A 23,324-nucleotide genomic window follows, 5' to 3' on the forward strand; every position below is an offset into this window, starting at 1 on the left:
AGTTAAATTTTTTTTATTGATTTCCCTTCAAAGTGTCCTTTATCTAAAAGTCACATTCTAAAATATTTCCCATTTTGGAATGGTGGAGTTAATTTTTGTTGTTGTTGTTGTTGTTGTTGTTGTTGTTGTTGTTTTTGCTTTTGGGTCACACCAGGCAGCGCTCAGGGGTTACTCCTGGCTCTATGCTCAGAAATCGCTCCTGGCAGGCTCGGGGACTATATGGGATGCCGGAATTTGAGCCACTGTTCTTCTGCATGCAAGGCAAACGCCTTACCTTCATGCTTTCTCTCTGGCCCATTATTTTATGTTTTTATCTCTACAAGTTCGCTATCTTTCCAGTAGTGTTCATTGGCAATGAAGAATCTTAGAACCTTTTCCAAAATTTTTAAAACAGGATTTTAGAAGTTACATAAGGAAAGAGATGGTGAGTTAGTAAGGTTCTGGTGATGATAAATGAATGTGTAATAACTATCTCAAAACCATAAAAGTTAAAATGATGGTTGCCATGGTAAACAAGCAAAAAATTTAGTTTTTAGCAAATTATTTGTTGGCTATTACCTTTTTTCTATTGGAAATATATTTTTATGACTTTACCTTTTTTTTGGGGGGGGGGTCACACCTGGCAGCACTCAGGGTTACTCCTGACTCTACACTCAGAAATCGTTCCTGGCAGGCTTGGGGGACTATATGGGATGCCAGGATTTGAACCATTGTCCTTCTGCATGCATGGCAAATGCCTTACCTCCATGCTATCCGGCTCCTTTTATGAATTTATCTTAATTATGTTATATACTTGAGTATAAGAGAGCACACCAAATTTTACCCTAAAAACTGTGAAAACTTAGTGACTTGTACAATGCAGCAGCCTCTGGTAAATTTTAAAAATAAAATATATACCCAAAACAATTACAGTTATTGAGGAATCAGTAGGTTACATGTTTTTTCAATATTTATTGCTGAAAAAAACTGTAAAATAGCAATGATAACTTTAAAATTTTAAATAAAGTGCAGAAAACCATAGCTTAACAGGTAATCAAGGTAAATCACAAAGGTTAAAATTCTTCAAAACGGGATTCCTCCTCCTCATCATCTGTATGTCCAAACAGAGCTTCAGCTGTATCTGATGTGAGTTTATCAACACAGATATTGTCATCATCAATGAGTTCGCAGATATCATCATCACTGCTGTCGGTCTCATACAAAGCACAGAATATTGTGTTCAATATAGTTCAGTGGCATCCAGTTCAGTTCAGCCGCCTACCTCTTTTGCTCAGCCGTGACTTGTGGACTGAGCTGATGCACCCTCCAGCCAGCAGCAGAAAACGATTGGAGACTACGTGCATTTGATTCAGTGCACAGGCACTGAATTAAATAACCTGTATGACCCAAGTATAAGTGAAGTTCAAGTTTATGGCACAAGTTTTGTGCCGAAAAACTCAGTTATACTATATTGTATATGGTTTTGTTTTATTTTATATAAGGTTTTTATTTTTTTTTAACTTTAAAATTTTAATATTGTCAGAATTTATTAATATTTTAAACATGGCTTTTGAATCAGATTTTAAATTTAGGTCTATAACTTAGTTATTATTTTAATAAACGAGATTCTCTCACACAGATATCATTTAATTGAATTCTTTTTATTTATTTTTTTTTTTGTGCCACACCTGGTGATGCTCAGGGGTTACTTCTGGCTATGCATAATTATAATAAAATTATAAAGCTACTGGTGATTAGGTTTTGGGTATACAGGGTTTCAACCCGTTTCCACTTCCCTCCACCAATGTTGTTTGGCACCATTTACCTTCCACAAGACGACTTCTATAAATGTGCTTTATATATATATATATATATAATTTTTCATAAATAATTTAAATATATGTGATATTTACATATATAGTGAGAACTACTTGAGGTATGTCTTATCAGTTTTGGAAAGTTCTCTACTATATATTTCTTTCTAAATATTCCTTTACTTCCACTCTCTCTTTACTCTCTAGTATTCCGCTTATACGCAAAGTGACTACATTTTAATATTCTCATAGACCAAAGGGGTGACTTACCTGTGTATTTATATTTAGTTTTATTTTTGTGTGTGTTGCCGGAGATCAAATGCAGTGCTTCACATATACAAACGTTTAGTCTTTGTTCCTTCTAATAACACTCATTCTCTCTCACTCACTCTCTCTCTCACTTTCTTTATATACACACATACATATGGAGAGGGAGTTATATATTTCTAATTCATGCTTCAAAATAAATCAGTTTGTACGTTGACAGTTCCAGTCTGTTTTGAAATCTGTCTATAGAATTCACTGGTTTTGATTTCTATCATTTACTTTTTTTAAATTCCATTTTCCATGACTTCACTGAGGTTTCCTTATTGTCTACATTTGTAATTTTAATGTACCTGATGGACAATTTAATGTTTTAATTATAATTGTATCTAGCTTTATTGATCAGTTTTCTTCATGAATCTAAATCTCCCTTTCCTGTGTTTTTCACTGTATTTTTGTCATCATGTATTTGATTTGGTTTTTTTAATAGCAGCTGTGTGATATGATTTTCAGAAAGAGCATTCCTTTTGTCTGTCAGGTTTTAGCATCAGAATGAAGTCTGATTTATACTTGACCAGGATCTAAAATTTCTCATAGCTTTAGTTTGTTTTAATCTACCTTAGTTTCAAATATTATGAGGGTTAATCAGGGCTTTCCTTTTCTGCAAAGTCTTTTATCTAAGAGCTATAGAGACTCCAGAGTCTGCTTTTTACCACTGTTTTGGCAGCTTTTAGAAATATGGAGATATCTTCATGCTTTAGATTCTGACTGCTTAGATTTTGAGTGCTGGAGAGTTTTTTTATTTACAGTTAACTTTGTACTTTTGGCACATCAATAGAATCATAATGACAACAGCCATATTTGTTTGTTTTTTGCAGTCACACTCTAGTTACATAGTGGAAACAATATACCTTAACTTGTCTATAACTACAGATAAGTACTTCACATACTTATCTACTATTCTTGTTTTTATTGTGTATTTACAAATGACTTTTCTCAATTTTTTTCCAGACAAAACATCTGAGGCACAAAGGTTAAGTATGAGGTACAAGGTCATGGCAAGAGTAAATAGCAAAATGTTGATTCAAACAATGGCCAACTGGTTTAGACTATGGGGTAATGGCCTGACTCTCCAGTTTCATTCTATCTGATAAGTTTGATTCATTTAATTTGAAATTACATTGCATGGACTAAAATACTGCCTATGCCTGCAAAGATATAATTTTTTGATGGATGAAATGGGATAAAATTGAATGATTTTACACATTTGGAAGCTCTTATTAACTAGACAATTGGAACTGATGGGAATACAGAATATAGGCTTCTGGTAACAAGGTTCTTTGGAAATAATTCAAAATGGATCCTGAGGTATTTGTAAAGTGACAGAATGGAGTTTGTTATCCTCTTTATCTTCATGATAAGTATGGTTGTTAAATAGACTCTGGCCTCCTCTCCTTAATTTTTATTTTACTTAATTTATTTTTTTGTTTGTTGTTTGGTTGGTTTTGGGGCCACACCCACTCATGCTCAGGGATTACTCCTGGCAATGCACTCAAAAATTGCTCCTGGCTCAGTGGACCATACTGGGGATCGAACCCAGTGTCAGCCACTTGCAAAGCAAATGCCAGTGTTATCACTTCAGCCCCTCCTCTCCTTAATTTTAAGCTCTCCAAGGCAGGCATAGTTTTCTAGTAATTTTGGCACTCAATTGTTATCTTATGTTTTGCCTTGTATCTTGAGGGAGATATTTCTAAGAAGCTTATTGTTGTCTAGCCTGAATTATTGTCTGACCCTCAATTCCTATTCTTTTCCTACATAGTTTAATGGTTAGAAATTAGAGAAAATAATAGAAAATAATAGCCCAACACTACACTATTACTGAACTGTTGTAATATCCATTGGTTTACATATTGTCTTACAAATACTGTCCTACAAATAACATAAAAATTTTTACTGTTCCCTATTTCAGATGATTTTAGGTGAATTATGTAGTCTTCCAAATCTTAAGTATGAGATAGAATATTAATTAATGAATAAACTCATACTAAGAAAAGAAAATTATTTTTTGTCTGTTATGGTATAATTGACTTTAAAATTTTAAAACTTTGTCTTTAACTTTCTAGTTCCAATATTTTTATTATCAATAAATAATTTATTGAAACTTTATGTATGCTGTTACTGTTCTACTTTCTCGTTAAAATTTTTCATAGAATTTGTTCTTGAGTGGTACTGGTATATCTTGGTAGGTGCCATTCTTTATGCCACCCTTTTGACCAAGCACTGTTCTTTAAAAAACTCCAGGTGCTTTTTAGCTAAGGTTCAGCTGATTAACTCTACCCAGCCATAAGACTGCTGTCTTTTACTAAGAAATAAGATTTGAGTGAATCATCAAGTTATGACTCTGTGTATGCTATTTGTTTCATAATTCTCAGTTAACTTTCTGAGCCCACTAATTTCTTTCTTAATGCTCCAATATATAAAAATGTTCTTTGCAATTTTCTAATCATTTACTAATTTTCAGAATTTCACTGTGTCCTGTTTGTCATATTTCTTCACTTAGTGAACAATTTCATGTGATGGGTGTACTCCTTTGGATCTTTTAAGAGCTAAAGAGTGAGTCCCCTGACATACATCCTCACTCCTTGAGGATGTATATATACATCCATTATAGTTTCTTGAGGACAGCAAAAGAATGCAACAAATAGTCCACAAGAGTGATGAATAAAAAGTAAGTGACTTGGGATTAGAACAGCTATCTCTAAAGAGACTACAATGAGATAGAGTTCCCAAAGGTATGTTGTATTTAATGAAGAAAAGAGTAGTGTATCTGATGTGTTTGGAGGCAGAAGGAACTTAATGAGTTTAAGAAGGGAGACAAGTCTAGGCACTAGAGTCTGAATCTTCTGTGCCATAGTAAACACTGAGAAGCATTTAAATTTAGTTTAGTACATTCACATTGACTGAAGAATTGTGATTGTTAGGTTTGAAGAAGGATGTTGGTAATATGAAGGATATTGGTGGCAGCTATCATGATAGAGAAAAGGTGGGTTTGAAGACGGGAATGCTGGGACTGAATTGCTTGGGTCTCAGATGAGAAGTCTTTTAGCATAAGCTTTTGATAATGAGAAGGGAAGTCTTCTAGTGTATAGTTGAATGATGGGCTGATGCTAATGCTGGGAGACAATGTGGAGGAGTACAGGCTCACAGAGATGTGAGTTCACTATTGCATATGTGTTTGATATATATAGCAGCAGTTAGATTTTCAGAATATACATGTGGTCTTTCTGCAATAGTTTATGAGTCAGATATCCCTTGAGCATATGTGCAGAGAGACACGAATGTTGTGGTAATTACAGTGGTAAAGGAACATGAAAGAGATGTCTTTTAAAGGAAACCCAGGGATCAACTAGCTGATGAGAGTGTGGAGTCATAGAAACTGTATGGTCAACCATGTTGGCTCTGTCAAGGGATCAGTTAAACCAAGCACTTGGAATGATCCATTAGATTTCATATCATGGAGCTCACTGGTTAACCAAAAATCAGTATTTCTTATTATGATAAGTGAGAATATTCTAATTGGACAGAAACTCTTGATTCAACATAGCTGACTTTTGAGAACTTTTTCCTCCACTTGTAATAGTTCTCTGGAACATGTACACCTTTTAATGATCCTAATCAGATGTTTTAAAGCAGCTTCCATGCTGCTTTGCTGTATTTAATTCTGCTAACTTGTCCCTTTAGGCTTCTTCTTACCACTACTTTCATTAATCAGACATGTAATTCTTTTAGTGTCTAAGCTCCTCACAGTCAACAATATTCTTTACACTCACTCAAATTTAGCACAAACTGACATTATTTTATATATAGTAAAAACATGCAGAATTATGTTTTTGTTTTATTTATGTATATATATTTTAACTTTATAGAAAGTATTCAATTACAAGAAAATTATTAAATCAGTTAACTTATGGAATCACTATTAAGTTATTTGTATATTCTAGAATGATTTGAATGATTGGATTACACATACTCATGTTCCCTATATTGATTCTGGATTTCTTTTTTATTCTTTATTTCGTGAGTCCAGTTATTTCATAATCTGGTTTTGTGTGATAGATAGTAAAATTCTCCATGGAGTGGCAATTTGAGCTATATTTATAATGAATTCAAATGCGAATATTATTGACAACTTTTATTTCTCAGAACATTTCAAATAGCTGTGCAGCAACTTCCCAGATATAGTATATCTTTGAATATTTTTGGTTCTTGGCTTCTTTTCCTTCCTGGTAAGAGTTATATAAATATGTATGCTCTTTTAAGTGTTTGGTATTGCTTTCCTCAATGGAATAAATATTATAAAGATGACACATTGTTACTAGTAAAAGATACATTAGAGGGATTTTTTGTAAAGCTAGAATTGTTAAAATTGGTTAAATAAGGTCACCTTGAATAAATAATATATTATATATGTATTATATATTATAGCTTTGAGGAATAAAAATACCCAAATAATCTATAACTATTAAGAGAACTTTAGGGCTGGGAATATAGCTAAAAGGAGCAGAGTGAATGCATTGCATATCAAGAACCTCATGTTTGATCCTGGTTCTACATGGTCTCTTGGCCACTGCAGGGAATGACTGCCTCCTTTACTAACCCTAGAGTAGTATGTCCTCTCCAGCACTACCAGGTGTAACACCCTACAGACCAAATCTATTGATGGTGACATTGGAAAGACAAATTTGAGGTAGAAAATAAATGTTACTTAGGCTAGAGTCATAGCATAGTGAGTAAAGTGCTTACCTTGCATGTGCCCAGGTTCGATCTCCAACACCTCCACAGTTGCCCAACCTATCTGGCATTCAGTCAGGAATAAAGCCCCGAGTACCTCCAGTATGCCCCCACCTGTCTACAAGTTACTTTAGTCAAATTAAAATTTAAAAAATTCTAGACCAGCAAAAGATATATCATTGTTTTCTTCCTCATTTTGTGGTCTTTGATTTCCCATATGATTGTTAGAATTCACGAATAAAAACTACTTGTAGTCAAGGAAATCATCATAGAGTGCAAATGTGTATGATAGCTTAAAGCATAAAAGAAGCTAAAAAATTGAATTTTATGGGAGCAAGCATTGGAGAACCCAGTCACATCTTTTATTATTTTGGCTTTGTAATGTACACCCCTCTAGGGCAACAAGGGAGAACTTTCTCCCAGAGGTGTAACTGAGTAACATGCTACTATACATACTGATGTTTCCATGTGTGTGTATGTGTGTGTGAGTGTGTGTGTGTGACATGCACTGATATTGTTAAAGGTGTGCCTTCTGCTTTCCTATCTCCTTCAATTCCTTTTCCTTCTTGAACTGCTCATGAAGTTCCTGGTGGTTTTGAAAATTAAAACTTAGAATTTATTTGAATAGCTAAGTGCAATCTGATAATTGCATGGTTCTTTTTATCTCCTTAGGAATGTTGCCTCTGCAATTTGCGAGGGGGTGCTCTTAAGCAAACTAAGAACAATAAGTAAGTATTGTATTAATTGTGCTGTATTTCCTTAACTATTTTGCTCTTGTCTGGGTATTAAAACCTTTGAGGGTAGTTTGCTTATCATCATACACATTGCTTTAATGCTTTTGATGTGGAGATTTCAGGTGGGGAGATTCTGGGTATATCTGCAAAGACCATCACCTGACCGTTCTCCCATATCTGCTTGAAGTTGTTCGGAGACTGGCTTATGTTCTCTGTCTTTGATGCCACGAAGAATAACCCCTCATTGTTTATTTTTGTTCATTTGTTTTTAAGATGAAGGCACCCATAGCATCTTGGTGCCATTAGAATTCATTGGTTACATAAAACGGAATCTGCCAGAAAACTTTGAAATTTGTTATCTTTAGATAAATTTACAATCCTGATGTAAAACTTAATAAAATGAATCACTTTTCTTCTGATAGTAACAAATTAGCAAGAAAGTATTTGTTCTAAAAGAGAAAGGCAGAATGAAAACATTAGTTTTAAGGTTTAAAGAGACTCTGAAGATTTTTTAGAGATTGATGAGTGAACATATAATTGGGTCCTCCTTGCTTTTTATGGATGTTGTTGAATTGTGTTTTTGCATGAATTTTTTAAATTTGGCCTCATTAAGATGGAGACAAAATATAATATAGATTTCATTTAAAATAGAAGCATGGAGACATGTGTTGGGTGGAGATAAGCTGCTATTTATGAGCCAGATCTAATCTGAGGATGATATGTTTGATTTGACTGATACCATAATTAGTATGGCCCAAATTAAAAAAATGGAAATATTATAGTTATATTTATTTGTAGGTTGTTCTGACTACTTTGAAGAGTAATGGCATGTATCGTTCTTACATGAAGTTTAGTCTAAGACTGCATTTGTGTTTAGTTAGGGATCTATATCTTTTAGTCCTGTTTTGATTGGTATAACAGTAATTAGTGTTGACTAACACTTGTAAGATGTTAGCAAAGATCATATAATTGGTGAGATATTTTATGCTGCTCCAATAAAGATGGAGATAGAATTTCTCTTCTTATCTTTGGATAGGATTAGGAAAAAAAAGTATAAAAGAGTTTCCTATAGATATACAATATTTATTTAGATTTGAAGGATAGCCCTGGTACTCTTTCTGTGGTCTTTGAAAGCAGGAAGCATTTTAGTTTAAAAGTAAATTAATGAATTAATAGTTATAAGTTTTCTTTACATATCAATATTAAGATTTATTTTGGACTTAACTCATGAGAAACTTATACTTTATTGTTATCACTTTTTTGATGTATTTTAGAATATGTAAGAAACTATGCTTTAAGTATGAAATAAAGGAACTCCAAATTTCATTTCTCCTTAGCTCTTGCCTTTTTTTTTTTTATCAAATTAGGATTGTAGGAGAAATAATTTAAAGACTAACTCATTATTGTTTTTCTGAAATACAAAACTCATTTATATAATGTTCAGTGACATTTGTATTATGTAAAATAATGCATTTGCTTCATGACATTTATATTAAGTAAAAAGATTATAGAATTCCCAACTTAAGTCGTTTATCTCTTGAACTTATCTTTGCTTATGTACTTTAACTAAAGTGTATTAAAGAGTCATGTATTTCAGTGTTAAATAGCATAAAAACATCTCACTAATTTTAAGATTGAAGTGTAGTAGAATAAATGTATTTTACTTGGAAGAAGTCTGTACCTATTTCTTTTTGTCACTATGGTGTACAAGTATGTTCTTGAAAATGTACAGGTGATTATTAATTGGTTGTAGCTTAGAATATATATTTTTCATTCTTATAAAGCCAGTCAAATAGAATCTAGAACAGACTTGAGCTTTTGTTTAATTCTATTGTGTGTTTTCATCTGTGAGAGTTGCCATCATCTGATTGAAGAGTGAAGGTATGTAAGTTTAGTGACCTTTGCTCATGTCTAATGTCTCCATTTCTATAGGTGGGCCCATATCATGTGTGCAGTTGCAGTCCCTGAAGTTCAATTCACTAATGTTCCAGAAAGAACACAAATAGATGTAGACAGAATACCTTTACAGAGATTAAAATTGGTGAGTGGCAAAACTTCTCTTTTACTTCTTAATTTCTGTTCATTTAAGTGTTTTTTAAATTGTTCTTTCAATTCACACATTCCCACTATAATATTCTTAGCTTCATTTTATTTTAACTCTAATTAGCCTCACTTATTATTTTTCTGTTATATTCTAAGTATGCATATAAACAGCCTTAACTTCGTTTTGACATGAGGCAAAGTAATGCTAGATTTCTTGGATTCATGTGAATTTTCAAATTATAGGATATCTATGAAGGTTTGTTAGTAGTAGACCTGAGCTCTCCTATGATTTTTTAAGTCTTTAGTTCTTTCCTATCTTGGCTTTCTTTGACTAGATTTTGACATAGAAAAATGTTTCTGACTTGATTTTATAAACCCATCACCGAGAAGAGATTTTCAGAGCAATAAAAATATAAAACTATACTATTACTAAAGTATTTTCCTCATTTATGAATCAGAAACAAGTCATACAGTTCGCCCAACTATCTGGCTGCTTATCTTCTGACCTGTTCAAAATCTTTATAAAATTCTTCCCACTGATTCTCTTTGTGAAGAATATTTTCTTAATATTTGTCTTAACATTGAATTAACCTTGTAGTTCTATTAAATTGTGAGCCAACAGATCATTAGTTTAGGCCCTTATATTTTATATTAATGAGAATTTTCCCCAAAGTTAGATTAAATGCCCTTAAAACACTGAAGCATGTCATAAAAGTAACTTAACACTGTAGAATTTCTTTAGTTCATATTTTTTTTAAACTTCTCATCACTCCACTCTAGAGTATTTGGGTATCTATTAACCCTTAACTACATTTGGAGTGAAGATTAACAGAGAAAAGTTCTTTAATGACGGGACTTCATGGGAAATTACTGGACTTCCGTTATACTTTGCTCACCATTTGTAAAGATGCCAATTGGAAACAATAAAAATTACTATTAAGGATTAAGAAAATTGAAAAATGCATTTGTTGTAAAATATAAATTTAGGCAACATACATTTTCTACTGCATGATTATTAATATATTATTTGATTTAGAATTTCAGTATAATCTATTAGAGAAATTGAAAAATCAAACAGAGATAGTACGGATGTTAAGGCACATACTTTGCATGAAGCTTTTCTTAGTGCCTTGTTCTCAGTATTGCCAGGTGTGTCTAGAGGTCCAGAGCTCTGCTAGAGTGACTCAGGTAACTTTCTGTATCTCTGGGTTCAGTCTTCCCTGCATCTTCAAGTCGTCTGATTTAATTGCCTACCTGGTTGACTTCAAATCATCAGGTTGGGCCATGGTACATTTGGATACTGCTTGGGAGGCTCTTCCAAAAAACAAACAAACAAAAAACACCAAAAATTTTTTTGGTGTGTTTGAGTCTCTGTATATACATGCATGTGATATGTGCTATATTAGATAGGGATAGAATGAAGAAAAACATTGTTCATTATTTGGATTAAGATTATTGTGTCTGGATGATTTGATCATACAGTACTAAAAAGTCTGTGGGGTTTATTTATTTATTTATTTATTTATTATTTGGTTGCCCTCCATATCCCTCCTTAAGGTGTTCTTTACATGACTGTAACCATACACTGCAATCATGTTTGTTATCACAGTGTTTAAATAAAGATAATTAAAAAAAAGAAAAAAGTCTTGAGGCTTTCTCCCATTTTTGCCTTTAGCTCTATGTAGCAAGGCCATGTTGGTCTCAGTGGGGGCATGTCCATAGGTCTTGGGCCTTAGAAGCACATTAATGAGTCTCAAAATACATATGCAGTGTTGGCTAAGATTCTGAGCCTAGAAATTCTGGTTACTTAAGGATCGAATATTGGAGTTACTTAATACAGGACAAATTGCTCATCTCAACTGCCAAGAGTTACTCGGAATCTATTTCCATTGCCCACTAGGTGGTGCTGCTATACTAGTTTCTTCGTTGTAGTTGCTTTTTTGCCTCAGCAAATGCTTAATTTGAGCCCAGCCTCCACTTGGAGAGACAGAGACCGGCAGAGAGACATATGAGGATGCAGTAGCCCAAGGAATAGAAACTGGGCACAGAAAGTGCTGCTTGCTGTGCATCTAAATTACTAAATTCCATAGAAATGAAGTTTTAGTTCAGTTTTTCATTTAACCAGATAGAAAAGCTGCTTTCGCTTGGGGGCAAGTTAGTGTTTTTTTTTCGGTATAAGTAATAAGCAACACTAGAAATAGCTAGTAACTGCAATAGGCTTAAAGATTGACTGATGGCAAACATGAATTTAAAATACCTTCTGCAGTGTGAAAGTTTATTTTAAAAAGTGCTCATCATTATTAGCACCCCTTTTAGAATATGAAGTACTGGAATTTATGCATTAGTATTTGAATATTATGGTAATATTGTTGTCAGCCTTTTATTTATTCATAGTTTCAACTTGAAGCTTTTGAAGTATCCTCTGTACAATAATTTGTGCAGGAAGGTTTTTATAGAGTATGTAAGAAAGGATTTGTTTACTTGAGCAGGTTTATTTTTCTCTCTACTTACAATGGTTGTTTTAATAAAAGAGATAGCAAATAGAAAACAGTGTCTTCAGTGGATTAGTTGGATCTTAAAATGCTATGTTTTACAAAGAATCTTTAGCTTACCCACCTACCTTTTTTGGTTTCATTACTGGGAGGGCTCTAGTATGTATATAACATAATGGACAATGATATGGGTTTGGCTTAATTTCAATATATTACATTTTGTTTTTGTGACTGACCTTTCAAGAAACCTTAGTATTTCATTACTTTTTTTAAAACTGAATTTTAGGATAGAAAATACTTGTCTTGATAGAGATCTGTGTCCAGTTAATTTTTTTTTTTTATTTTACTCTATTAAGATTTGTATAGAATAGTGATCCTGGGGGTTATTAAATTAATTGCTAAGCTAAAAAAAATGCTAAAAGTTATTTTCTAAAACATCAGCTTATTAAATATAATCATTCTTTTATTTAAAAGAAATGGCTGAAAGTATCTGAATAGGCTTTTTCCAAAGTCATAGTCAAAAGGAAGATCTATTTTCCTCTTACAATTTAAGCATGTTTCAGAATTTTAGTGCCATTTTTACCTTTTATGTATTTTTTTTTCACTCAGTTCTTTGTTTCTGAATGAATGAATTTAAGATGGGAAAATTTATCCTTGTGGCTAGACGTGCCATTTCAACCCATCCCTAGATCCTTCAACACCTTTTCCACTCCTCAGAGAACTTCAGAACATTGGCACCTAGAAGAGGCCAAGTAATGGTCAAGCCAAATTCCTGGATCCAGAGGTGCAGAAATAGCCTTTCTAGACTTGAAGTTATCTACTGTCATGCTTGAGGAGAAAAAGAAAATAATAGTTCCCACCCACCAGGTTTAGGTTTTAGAGTTTATGAAGAATCATTTGCTTTCCTTTATTTTCTGATTGATATTTTGTTTTTCTTACTGATATGATTGGTTTGTTTTAGCAATAACTAAATATCTATAATGAAGACCAAAGTCTACAAAGATGAGAACACAGAAAAATGAAGGAAAAATATGATACACACACACACACACACACACACACACACACACACACACACACACCAACTTAGAATATTTTGGCAGTTTTCAAAGTAGAATATAGGTAAAGTCTACCAAAAATAATAATTCAAGATTGTTACTTATATGATACAAGGAATTCTTTTATAAAATGATCACATGGAAGACTAGTATCAGAAGTAATTTAATTTGATTATAAAATTTAAGGGAAAAACAACTTAAGAAACCTGAATTAAGGCTGTATTAACAGTACTTGCTATTTTATAGGGAAAGAACATTTGTTAAAAGACAAACACAAGCAAAATAATAAAGCTACACGAATCATACAAATTTCTATTTTTTGTCACATATATTTACCACACATTTCTCAGATTTGTTGATTACGTTTTGGGATTAAATTATTTAAAGAACTGTGGGATTTGCCTAAATAAAGCTAAATATGACAACTTTGAAATTTTAAGAAGTTGCAGTAAGCTCTAAATGCAATCATTAGTTTTATTTTATTTTTTTGCTTTTTAAAAATTAATTGAGATTTCATGGTTTACAATGCTATTCATAATCCTTTCTCATGTGCATAATTCCACCACTGCATCCATCATTAGTGAGTGTTCCAGTGAACAGAGTAGTTTAATGGTCTTTTTTGCATTGTGTTCTTGGGCCCTTGAGTATATTCCAAGATTGTTTTAAATAATTTTCCTTCCTATTTGGAGAGAATATTGTATAGATATTTAGATCTTAAATTACATGTATTTCTTCCTCTCCCCCCCCAAAAAAAGATGTCTCTCCTAACTGCTATCATTATCATCAATTTTGGTGGTGGTCTTTTTTTTTAATATTAAGGTTTGTTTTTTAATATTAAGGTTTGTGTATACATAGTTTGTTTTTTTGCTGTGCAAAGTTTCTGCACGCTCTCCACCTTGAAAAGTATTTGGTGATTGCGTTTCGGGTATCATATATTCCTGCCTCTTATGAGCACACAGCATAGTGACTTTGGTTCTACAGTTGTAGATTTTCCTAGGATTTTTACATTTGAAATTCTATTTCTGCAACTAGGTAGAGGGGGAGAAATGAATTTTCAAATAGCTGAAGTTACCCCCAGGCATTTGATGACCTTTGATTTGTATTTGACAAGTGAACCAAGCACTAGCACAAGTGTTCTCTGAGTGAAGAGCATTATTTTGAAAAGGAATTTACACTGCAATGATGACTGAACTACAAGCTTTTCAGAATCTGGCTGAAACCAACTTCTCTGCTTAGAAGCCTCTATACACTTAAAATTTGTACCTGAAGGCAAATAATAGTGAACCTGAAAGCCAAAGATTATAGTTTTGAAAGGTACATCAATTCTGAAAATAGAGTGGTTTCACCGTGGTCTCTGAAGAGCTGAATCATGGGGAAAAATTCACTCAAGCTTCCTAATTTGTAGAAAGAGCTGTTCTCTTACTAACTGGGTTATGTTATCAGATATATATTGAAAGGGGCAGTGGGGAAGGAAAGGGAGAGGGAGTGAAAGAGGGAGAAGAGGAGGAGAGGGGAGGAGAGAAGATGTGCCCCTTGTGCTGTAAGATCGTTTTGAAGTTCATTTGTTAATGCTGCAAAAATGGTTAGAGAATGACTTCCTTTCTTTCTCGAGGAATCATGGTTTTATTGGACAGAGCCTCTGTTAATGCACTGTGAGAAATGTAAAGACATATTGATTATCTTTCATTACTTTCAAAGTAAATATTATGGCTGTAGATGCAATTTTAAAATGTTTCACCTTGACACATGCACTTATTGGTCCCATAAACCCGTGCCTGCATGCATATGGCACCTGCCTCTCCCCTCTTTGAGTTGTGGATTCCCTACTTTCATGCTGGGTTGTGTACTGGGGCTCTCTCCACCTTTGGAGAAGTCTGCATCCTCTCTTGAGCATGTTACTCTCCCTCTTTCTTATTTTCTCCCTCCCCTTCCTCAATACCATCTTAAAAATTACATTTTTTACTTAAAAAATATTCCATCTTAAGTTATGCACTAATTTATTCATATCTTCAGTTGTTTTTAATAACAAAAAGAAAGTTTAAGAAAATAATAAACAGTACTGAGCTTAACTTCAAACTTTTTCAGTATTTCAAAGTTAAGAACAATTTTTGCTTGATATTAATTTTATTGTATGTACATAACATGATATATATCAAATTATTAACTTTTTTGCTTTTAGTGTACAAAATTCACTGTATATTACAAAGTGTCTGAAATCCTCTTTAACTGTCCTTAATTTTTTTGCTTTTAATAATGTACTATTAAAAAAGGAGTAAGTCAAAACACAATTGTGGTATGATATGGTTAGTATTATTATAAATAAGTCTAACAGACTACAAGATAATTAATATTATTTTAGGAAAAATTGTTACTTTAGGGCTGGAGTAATTGTACAGTGGATATCACAGCATAGCCAACCTGGGTTTGATCCTTTTTGGTCCCCTGAGCACCAATAGTATTGTTTTCTGAGTGAAGAGCCAAGAGTAAGCCCTAAGGCTTGCTGGATGTGCTTCTCTCACCCCCCACACCCTAAGAATGTTACTTTAGGCCAGTGCTTCTCAATTATTTTCTATCATGCCCCCCCACCCCTTAGGAAGAAGAAAACATTTTTTGCACTCCCCCCCCCCTTGACTGTAAATAGTATCTTTATTAAAAAAAAAACTTTAACCTACAAAACAAAAATATATAAATAATTTGAGCTTTTTTTTTTTTTTTTTTTAAATCAGAGGTGATGTCTGGATTAATGGCTACAATGAGCACGTTTGCAATGCATAGCTTTTCAAAGCGGGGTTTGAAGCAAGATACAGCAACTCTCAGCTCCAGAGACATACAGAGACATAAACACAGGACTTAGCTTGTTATGACATTTTTTGCCCTGCCTGGGTGGTGCACCCCACTGTTTGAGAATCACTACTTTAAGCACTGTGTAAATTTACAATACTATTAGTGATAGTGTTAATGATACTGTTAATCATACATACAATATTTGGGGCTTTAGTTGACATTGTTATTCTCTCCTCTGTTTCTTTATATCCCACATATAAGAGAGAGCATTCTGTATCTGTCCCTCTTCTCCTAACTTTACTTAGCATGATACTTTCTAAATTCATCCATATAGCAGCAAACTGAATAAACAACTTCCTCTGTATATAACAGTATAATGTGGGGCAGGTCAGGTGGCACTAGAGGTAAGGTGTCTGCCTTGCAAGCGCTAGCCAAGGAAAGATCGCAACCGTGGTTCGATCCCCCGGTATCCCATATGGTCCCCCCAAGCCTGGGGCAATTTCTGAGCACTTTGCCAGGAGTAACCCCTGAGCATCAAACGGGTTTGGCCCGAAAAACCAAAAAACCAAAAAAACAAAACAAAAAAACACCAAAACAGTATAATGTACCATAGTTTCTTTGTCACATTATCTGTTCTGAACTCTTTGGTTGGTTCTTGATTTCATCTATTTTAAATAGGTCTGTCATGAGTGCACATATATTTCTTGAATGAGTTTTAAGGCCCTTGGGCTAGATGCCCAGAAGTGAAGTTACCAGTCAGCTTGAACTTCAGTTCTTGTTTTTGTTTTAAAGTGCCCATTGCTTTACAAAATGGTTGAACTAATCAGTATCCCCACTAGAAGTGAATAGGGTCTCTTTGCTCCTACATCCATGTTAATACTGGTTGGCATTGTTCTTTTTGATGTGTCAGTCTCACCAATAAGAAGTGATATCTCACTGTTGTTTGTCTGCATTTCCTTGATGATGAGTGATGCAGAAGATATTTTTTATATACCTATTGATCATCTTTATGTATTTAAGGAAGCTTCTATTCATCTTGTTTCTCCATTTTTGATGGCATTGATTTTCTTTCTTAAGTTATATATCTATATATGTATGTATTTGTCAGATAAGTTGTTGGAAAATACTTTATTCTGTGTGGATTCTTTTGTGTCTGATCATAACTTCTTTTGTACAAGTTTTGGGAGGATGCATATTTGGACCACACCCAACAGAGCTCATATCTTAATCCTGGCTCTGTACTCAGGATCAATCCTGGCAGTAGTTAAGGGACCATAATCAGTATCTGGGATTGAATTAGACTTGGTGACATGCAATGAAGAGCCTTACCTTCGTACTATTTCTTTGACCCCTTCATCAGGTTCTTTAGGATTTCAGCATACACGTGTCCCTAACTTTGTAAGATTTGAAAATAAGTACAGCATAAAAGCAATATACATTAGTAGCTGCATAGGACTTAACTGTCACAATGATTTGCTGCAGAGACTAGATCCTATTGCAAGCTGTCAAATTTGTATATTGCTGTAATACCAAACCGTAAGATCTTTTGAGTAAAATGGAAAATGTCAGATGGGCTTGACTACAAATAATATACTTTCTAAGTGCTAGAGATGTCTATAGGAGAAAATGTATAAATGCATGAAATGTTATCTTGTTATTATGGATTTTTCTTTATCAGCTAGAAGAAAATTGTAAGGCCAAAGGAAATTGATTAGTCTTCACATTTTTAGTTTTGAACTCATTCTTCCTGAGGAGTAATTTTAAAAACATTATTACCTAGATACACAAAACCTCAGATAATTTGTGATTAAAGAATATTGTGAGAAAGTTATCTTATTTTTCAGTTTGTATTGCTGAAATGGTACTTTTTTCTTCTTCCTGATTTTTGTCTGTGTGAGTAGTGATTGCTGGTAGGTCTTTTAATTGAGTGAGTGATCTAAGGGCAGGGTCTTGAAGTCCATGTCACCCCTATCACTCCAAAATTGACTGGGTCAATACCAACCAATGCATGCCAAATGGAGGCAGCTGCTAGATGGCCCTAAACAATCCATAATGCTTTGCTTGGCCAGTGTTGATTGGTATCAAAGAAGTTGTAGTTTTGGAAAGGTGCAGTCTAATTATTATACACCAGTGGATTAATTATTATATTTTAGTAAGGATGACCTTGGTGACATTTTCTCTAGGGGTCTTCATTTTAGTATGAATTAGATTAGTCCCATAATATGTAAATAATACATATTTACTATTTTTTGAGTGCATGAAAGTGAGGATATTTTTATATTTTTAATTTAATGATATGTTTTAGAAATGCTTCCACAATTCAGTGATGCCATTTTTTTAACATGAGTTTTGAGTTAGATTAAAGTGCAATCATTGCTTTGGTTAATCAGCATATGATGTATTGAGTTAGTATTAAAGGATTTCTGCATTCATTGGTTTTGTCTTTTAGATCATGTAATTCTAAATTGTGGTTACATTGAAATGGGTTCTATGGGTTCTTGAATAAGACCTCTGGTTTTCTATTTAGGCATTTTTGGCCATGTAAATGAATGTCTCTGAATTGCATCTGTGAACTTGGTGGTTGTGAGATGAAAGAAGAAAATGAAAGATATGACATACATTTTCATTGCGAGTTAGCAATATTGGCTATGAACACATAAAGCAAATTCTGTCTTTATTTTCTCACATTAGTAAGTAGTATATTTAACAGTCTTTGAGCATCAAGAAAGTACAGTGTTTATCACTCCGAACGGAGCAGAAGTCTTCCATACACCACAAAAAAAACCAAGAGGAGAGTAAATGAACCTGACAGAGTCTATAGTCAATCCCATGACAATATACTTCAAGGGCGGAGAAACCCTGTATCTCTTAGGCTGAGGGAATTCCTTTTTGAATGACCCCATTATTTATTGTGCCTGTGCAGGAGGGAAGGAAAAAGGCAAAAAAGCACAAAACAATTTTCTTTTTTAATTATTTATCTAGTTTTTGTCGATTTCTTTGTTTTGTTGTGGTTATTGAAGTTGTCTCCATTTATATTTGTTTTTTTTTTCTTCTTTTCTTTTCTTCCTTTATGTGCTCTGCCATGTTTTTTTTATCTCAAGACCATGGCCTTTATGTAGTGCTTATCTTTATTGTTGGAGTGCTCACTGGATGTTTTACTTGACACTTCTTTTTGTACTGTTGTGGTGTTTTACCCTCCTTTTCCCCTTCCTCTCTCAAACCTAGGATGAGAGCCTCCAGAAGGACTCCGCCCATTTTCATCCTATTTGATTCCCCCCCCCCCCCAGTTTAGTACCTTACTCTTCAAACAAAATCACATCACTTGAACTATCTAGTCCCGCCTCCCAATTAGAGCGGGAAATAAGGGAGGTACCAAGATGAAACAGGTGTAGGTCCTCTAAGTAGTAAGCTAGGCACAGAGGGGACCACTTTATTCTAGCAGCCCCGGGGGTGAGGGAGGAGGATATGGGAGATAGGATGGGAGTGGAGGTGGAGGGAGGACAATTCAGTGATTGGAACTCCCGTTTTTATCTTAATATGTACCTAAAATATTATCGTCAATGATATGTAAGCCACTATGATTAAAATAAATATTATATAAAAAGAAAAAGAACCAAAAAGAAAGTACAGTGTGCTAACTAAAAGAATTTTCTTTTGAATGGAGTGTGCTGTTTACTCTAAAATGGCTTAGTTGCATTCGAAAGAACCCAGTTTTATGTTGAAACTGGACATTGCTTGTTGAAAAAGCATCTTGTCAGAATGACTCTGTAAAATTTCAGCCCATTGCTTTGTCTTTTTGCCTTGCATAGTGTGACTGTTTCTGAATTAAGGTATTGGGTTAAGGTATGATCGCAGCCATCAGTTTTAATACCAGGATAGGCTGTCCTTGATTTTGGCTTTCTCATCACCATTTTGTACAGAAATGAATTATATGGCCTTTCATTAGGCACTGTACTTTTCTGAGAGTCCAGGGACGATAACCAGAAGAGTCTTGGGCAAGTCACTTGGTCTCTGTGGCCAGATAAGTTTGTGGTATAAAAATTGAGTAAGTACCCAAGTTTAACCAGCTGACTCCATTTACAAGTCTTTACTACACTGTCTTACAGTTTTTAATTTTGTACTGCATTTTTACCTTCTGCCAAAAGCATCTAAAGGTCCACATATGCTAGTAATTAGTTAACAAACAACAATATAGAAAAAGGGTGTTCACGAAAAGCCCTTCTGCAGATTTCGTTGGTGGAGCTAATTCCAGTCACCAACTTCACATTAACAATGCCATATTGCCCATCTTTCAAGATTCCTGAAAATCTAACAGTCAGCTTTCAGTACAAGTCTTCTCCACCTCACCATCAAAACAAAACAAAACAAAACAAAACAAAACAAAACAAAACAAAACAAAAAAAACACCAGCTAGAATTTTGTCATAAATAAAATACTGGCACTAAATTGTGCTCTAGTAACCATTGTATTTTTTTTAGTGTCTCTCTTGGGGATTAAATAACAAAATAAAATGATTTTATTTAAGATTGCCCTTGGTGAACTTATTAATTAAGCAGAACCTCAGGCCATGAGTACCACATGCTTTTTGAATAGTCTGTATGATGATTGAAAATTGAAAAAGCATCTCCAGCAAATGATCATGGGTAACAACTGTCCTGAGTAACAGTGCTTGTGTCATAGTTTTCTCACCTCTAAGAATAGATAGAATGGGGGCCGGGCGGTGGCGCTAAAGGTAAGGTGCCTGCCTTGCCTGCGCTAGCCTTGGTCGGACTTCGGTTCGATCCCCCGGTGTCCCATATGGTCCCCCAAGCCAGGAGCAACTTCTGAGCGCATAGCCAGGAGTAACCCCTGAGCGTTACCGGGTGTGGCCCAAAAACCAAAAAAAAAAAAAAAAAAAAAGAATAGATAGAATGCTTTTGATAGAATGCCCTTTTAATTTGAGAGAATTAAAAAGGTGATTGTTTTATCATGATATTTAGAAAAATAATGCATTTAAAGACAAAAATAACAGTGAGATCTGTCTTTCAAGATCACCTCTTTTTAATAAGCCTAGTTAGCAAATATTAACATGATAGCTTTTTTTCCTTATAATTGATATTGTATTGCTTTCTCACTGGTTTGTAGCGCTGTATTCATTTCTGAGTTCTGTTTCATTCCTCTGTGTAGAAGCCTCATTGCACAAACCACCAGAGTTCTGCTACTATTCCATGTTCAGATTGTGCACTCCCTTACTTTATTCCTCCTCTCCCATACCACTTCTTCCTTATCTCTCTCTCTCTCTCTCTCTCTCTCTCTCTCTCTCTCTCTCTCTCTCTCTCTCTCTGCTTCTTTCTCTGTGTGTGGCTCTCTCTCATTCTCTCACACTCCTTTGATACTGTTTTTTTCTATTATTTCTTCATATTTTCTGTCTATTTCAAGTACTTTTCCCAAGCACCCTTATCCTTTTGTTTTTCTTTTGTTGTTTATATTCTTCTTTGGTAGTTGTTTCTTCTGTTTGGTAGTTCTTGGTCTTGTGCTCCTTTTTGGGAATGGAGACTCTGAGCAAAGCCTGTAAGAATAGATTGTGTTTGGTATAAGTTGACTTGGTAATTCAGTGAGTTAAGTTCAGAGGTCAGCATCTTTACTCATAGGTGGGTCTGGTCTCGGGAGCTGGGCAGGGGGCAACTCTGCCATTTTTCACACTTTTGTGTAAAAGCCTCTTAAGTTTAGAGTTAAGAGGGCCAGTGGCTTGATCTTCCTTCTTATGAAGTTTGCTGACTGTGACTCTAGTAATCTCTATTCTGCCTGGACACTCTCGTCTCTTTTGCTATTCCTTGGATAATTCCAGAATTGGGGAGGAGGGAGTCAGTATTCATAGAATCAAATTACCTCACTGCTTGTTACGCAGCCTTCAGCCAACCCTCCAACTTTAATTATCACCTTTCTAGCCTTTATTTTTCACCCCAGTATGGTATTTCCACCAATACATGAAGTATTCCTCCCTCCCTTCCTTCCTTCCTTCCTTCCTTCCTTCCTTCCTTCCTTCCTTCCTTCCTTCCTTCCTTCCTTCCTTCCTTCCTTCCTTCCTTCCTTCCTTCCTTCCTTCCTTCCTTCCTTCCTTCCTTCCCTCCCTTTTTTTTTTTTTGCCTTTTGGGGGGGTGTCACACCCAGCGGTACTCAGGGGTTACTCCTGGCTCTGTGCTCAGAAATTGCTCCTGGCAGGCACAAGGGACCATATGAGATGCCAGGAATCGAACCACCTTCTTTCTGGATCCGCTGCATGCAAGGCAGAAGCTCTACCGCTGTGCTATCTCTCTGGCCCCTCTATTGATTATCTTTTTCCTTTCTTTTATAAAACATTTTTTTAATCTATAAAGAACTGTGATTTACAATTTGTATGCTCCATTGTTGCCCAGTTCCTCCCAGACCACTTTATAAGAACTTTACAAAGTTTAGTGGTTGCAGTTAGATCTCATGTTTTCAGTGTTGTTGAGTCTGTGTTTTATAATTTACTTCTGGTAGGAATGTTGTCTGGTTCTATTGACTTTTTCTAGCTTTCATTTTTCTTTTGTTCCTTTTTTTTTTGTTTTGTTTTCTTGTTATGTATTTAGCTCTGTTTTTATTTCAGAGCATTGACGAGCTACATTTTCATCTATGTTAATCTGCTATTCCAACCTCCCCTTTTTCCTTTTCACCTCCACTGATTGAGTTACATGTAATTTCCAATATTATTAATATTGTTTTCCTATCCAACATCACATACACTTACTTCTTTAGAAAGATATTGGCTAGTTAAGATAATATCAGCACGGGGCCGGGAAGGTGGCGCTAGAGGTAAGGTGTCTGCCTTGCAAGCGCTAGTGTAGGACGGACCGCGGTTCGATCCCCCGGCATCCCATATGGTCCCCCAAGCCAGGGGCCATTTCTGAGCGCATAGCCAGGAGTAACCCCTGAGCATCAAATGGGTGTGGCCCCCCAAACAAAACAAAACAAAACAAAACAAAACAAAAAGATAATATCAGCACCAGAAATTTCATTTAAGGTCTCTCTTAGAAAATATGTTGACAATAAACATAAAAACTTATAAAAATGAAATAGTTGACTTTCCATTACAAAGAAAGTCCAACATTCTCAGGAAGGATAAGTAAATTACAACTGATGGAAAAACATCTCCTACATGAATATGTAGCTGCCTGGAAAAGAAATTTGCAGTAATAATCATGTAGATTATTACGTGAAAAGGTATTTATCACACATGTATTGTAGCTCCATTTTCAGTAAAATAAAATATTTTCACTAATAATATAGACTAAAATTGTAGGATAATATTTGTTTTGATTCACATCAGGTGATACCCAGGGATTATTCCGGCTCTGCACTCATGAA

General features: G+C 34.6%; 1 protein-coding gene across 1 annotated transcript in view; it reads left to right on the forward strand.

Moving 5' to 3' along the window:
* KDM4C (lysine demethylase 4C) overlaps positions 1-23,324 on the forward strand; it is a 392,436-nt gene that overhangs the window by 237,119 nt on the left and 131,993 nt on the right. Inside the window, exons 15-16 of the mRNA XM_049770299.1 lie at positions 7,521-7,576; positions 9,515-9,623. Of these exons, the coding sequence (XP_049626256.1) occupies positions 7,521-7,576; positions 9,515-9,623 (165 nt within the window). The remainder of the gene's footprint in view (positions 1-7,520; positions 7,577-9,514; positions 9,624-23,324) is intronic.

This window comes from Suncus etruscus, chromosome 1 (assembly GCF_024139225.1).
Source record: "Suncus etruscus isolate mSunEtr1 chromosome 1, mSunEtr1.pri.cur, whole genome shotgun sequence".
Classification (NCBI taxonomy): domain Eukaryota; kingdom Metazoa; phylum Chordata; class Mammalia; order Eulipotyphla; family Soricidae; genus Suncus; species Suncus etruscus.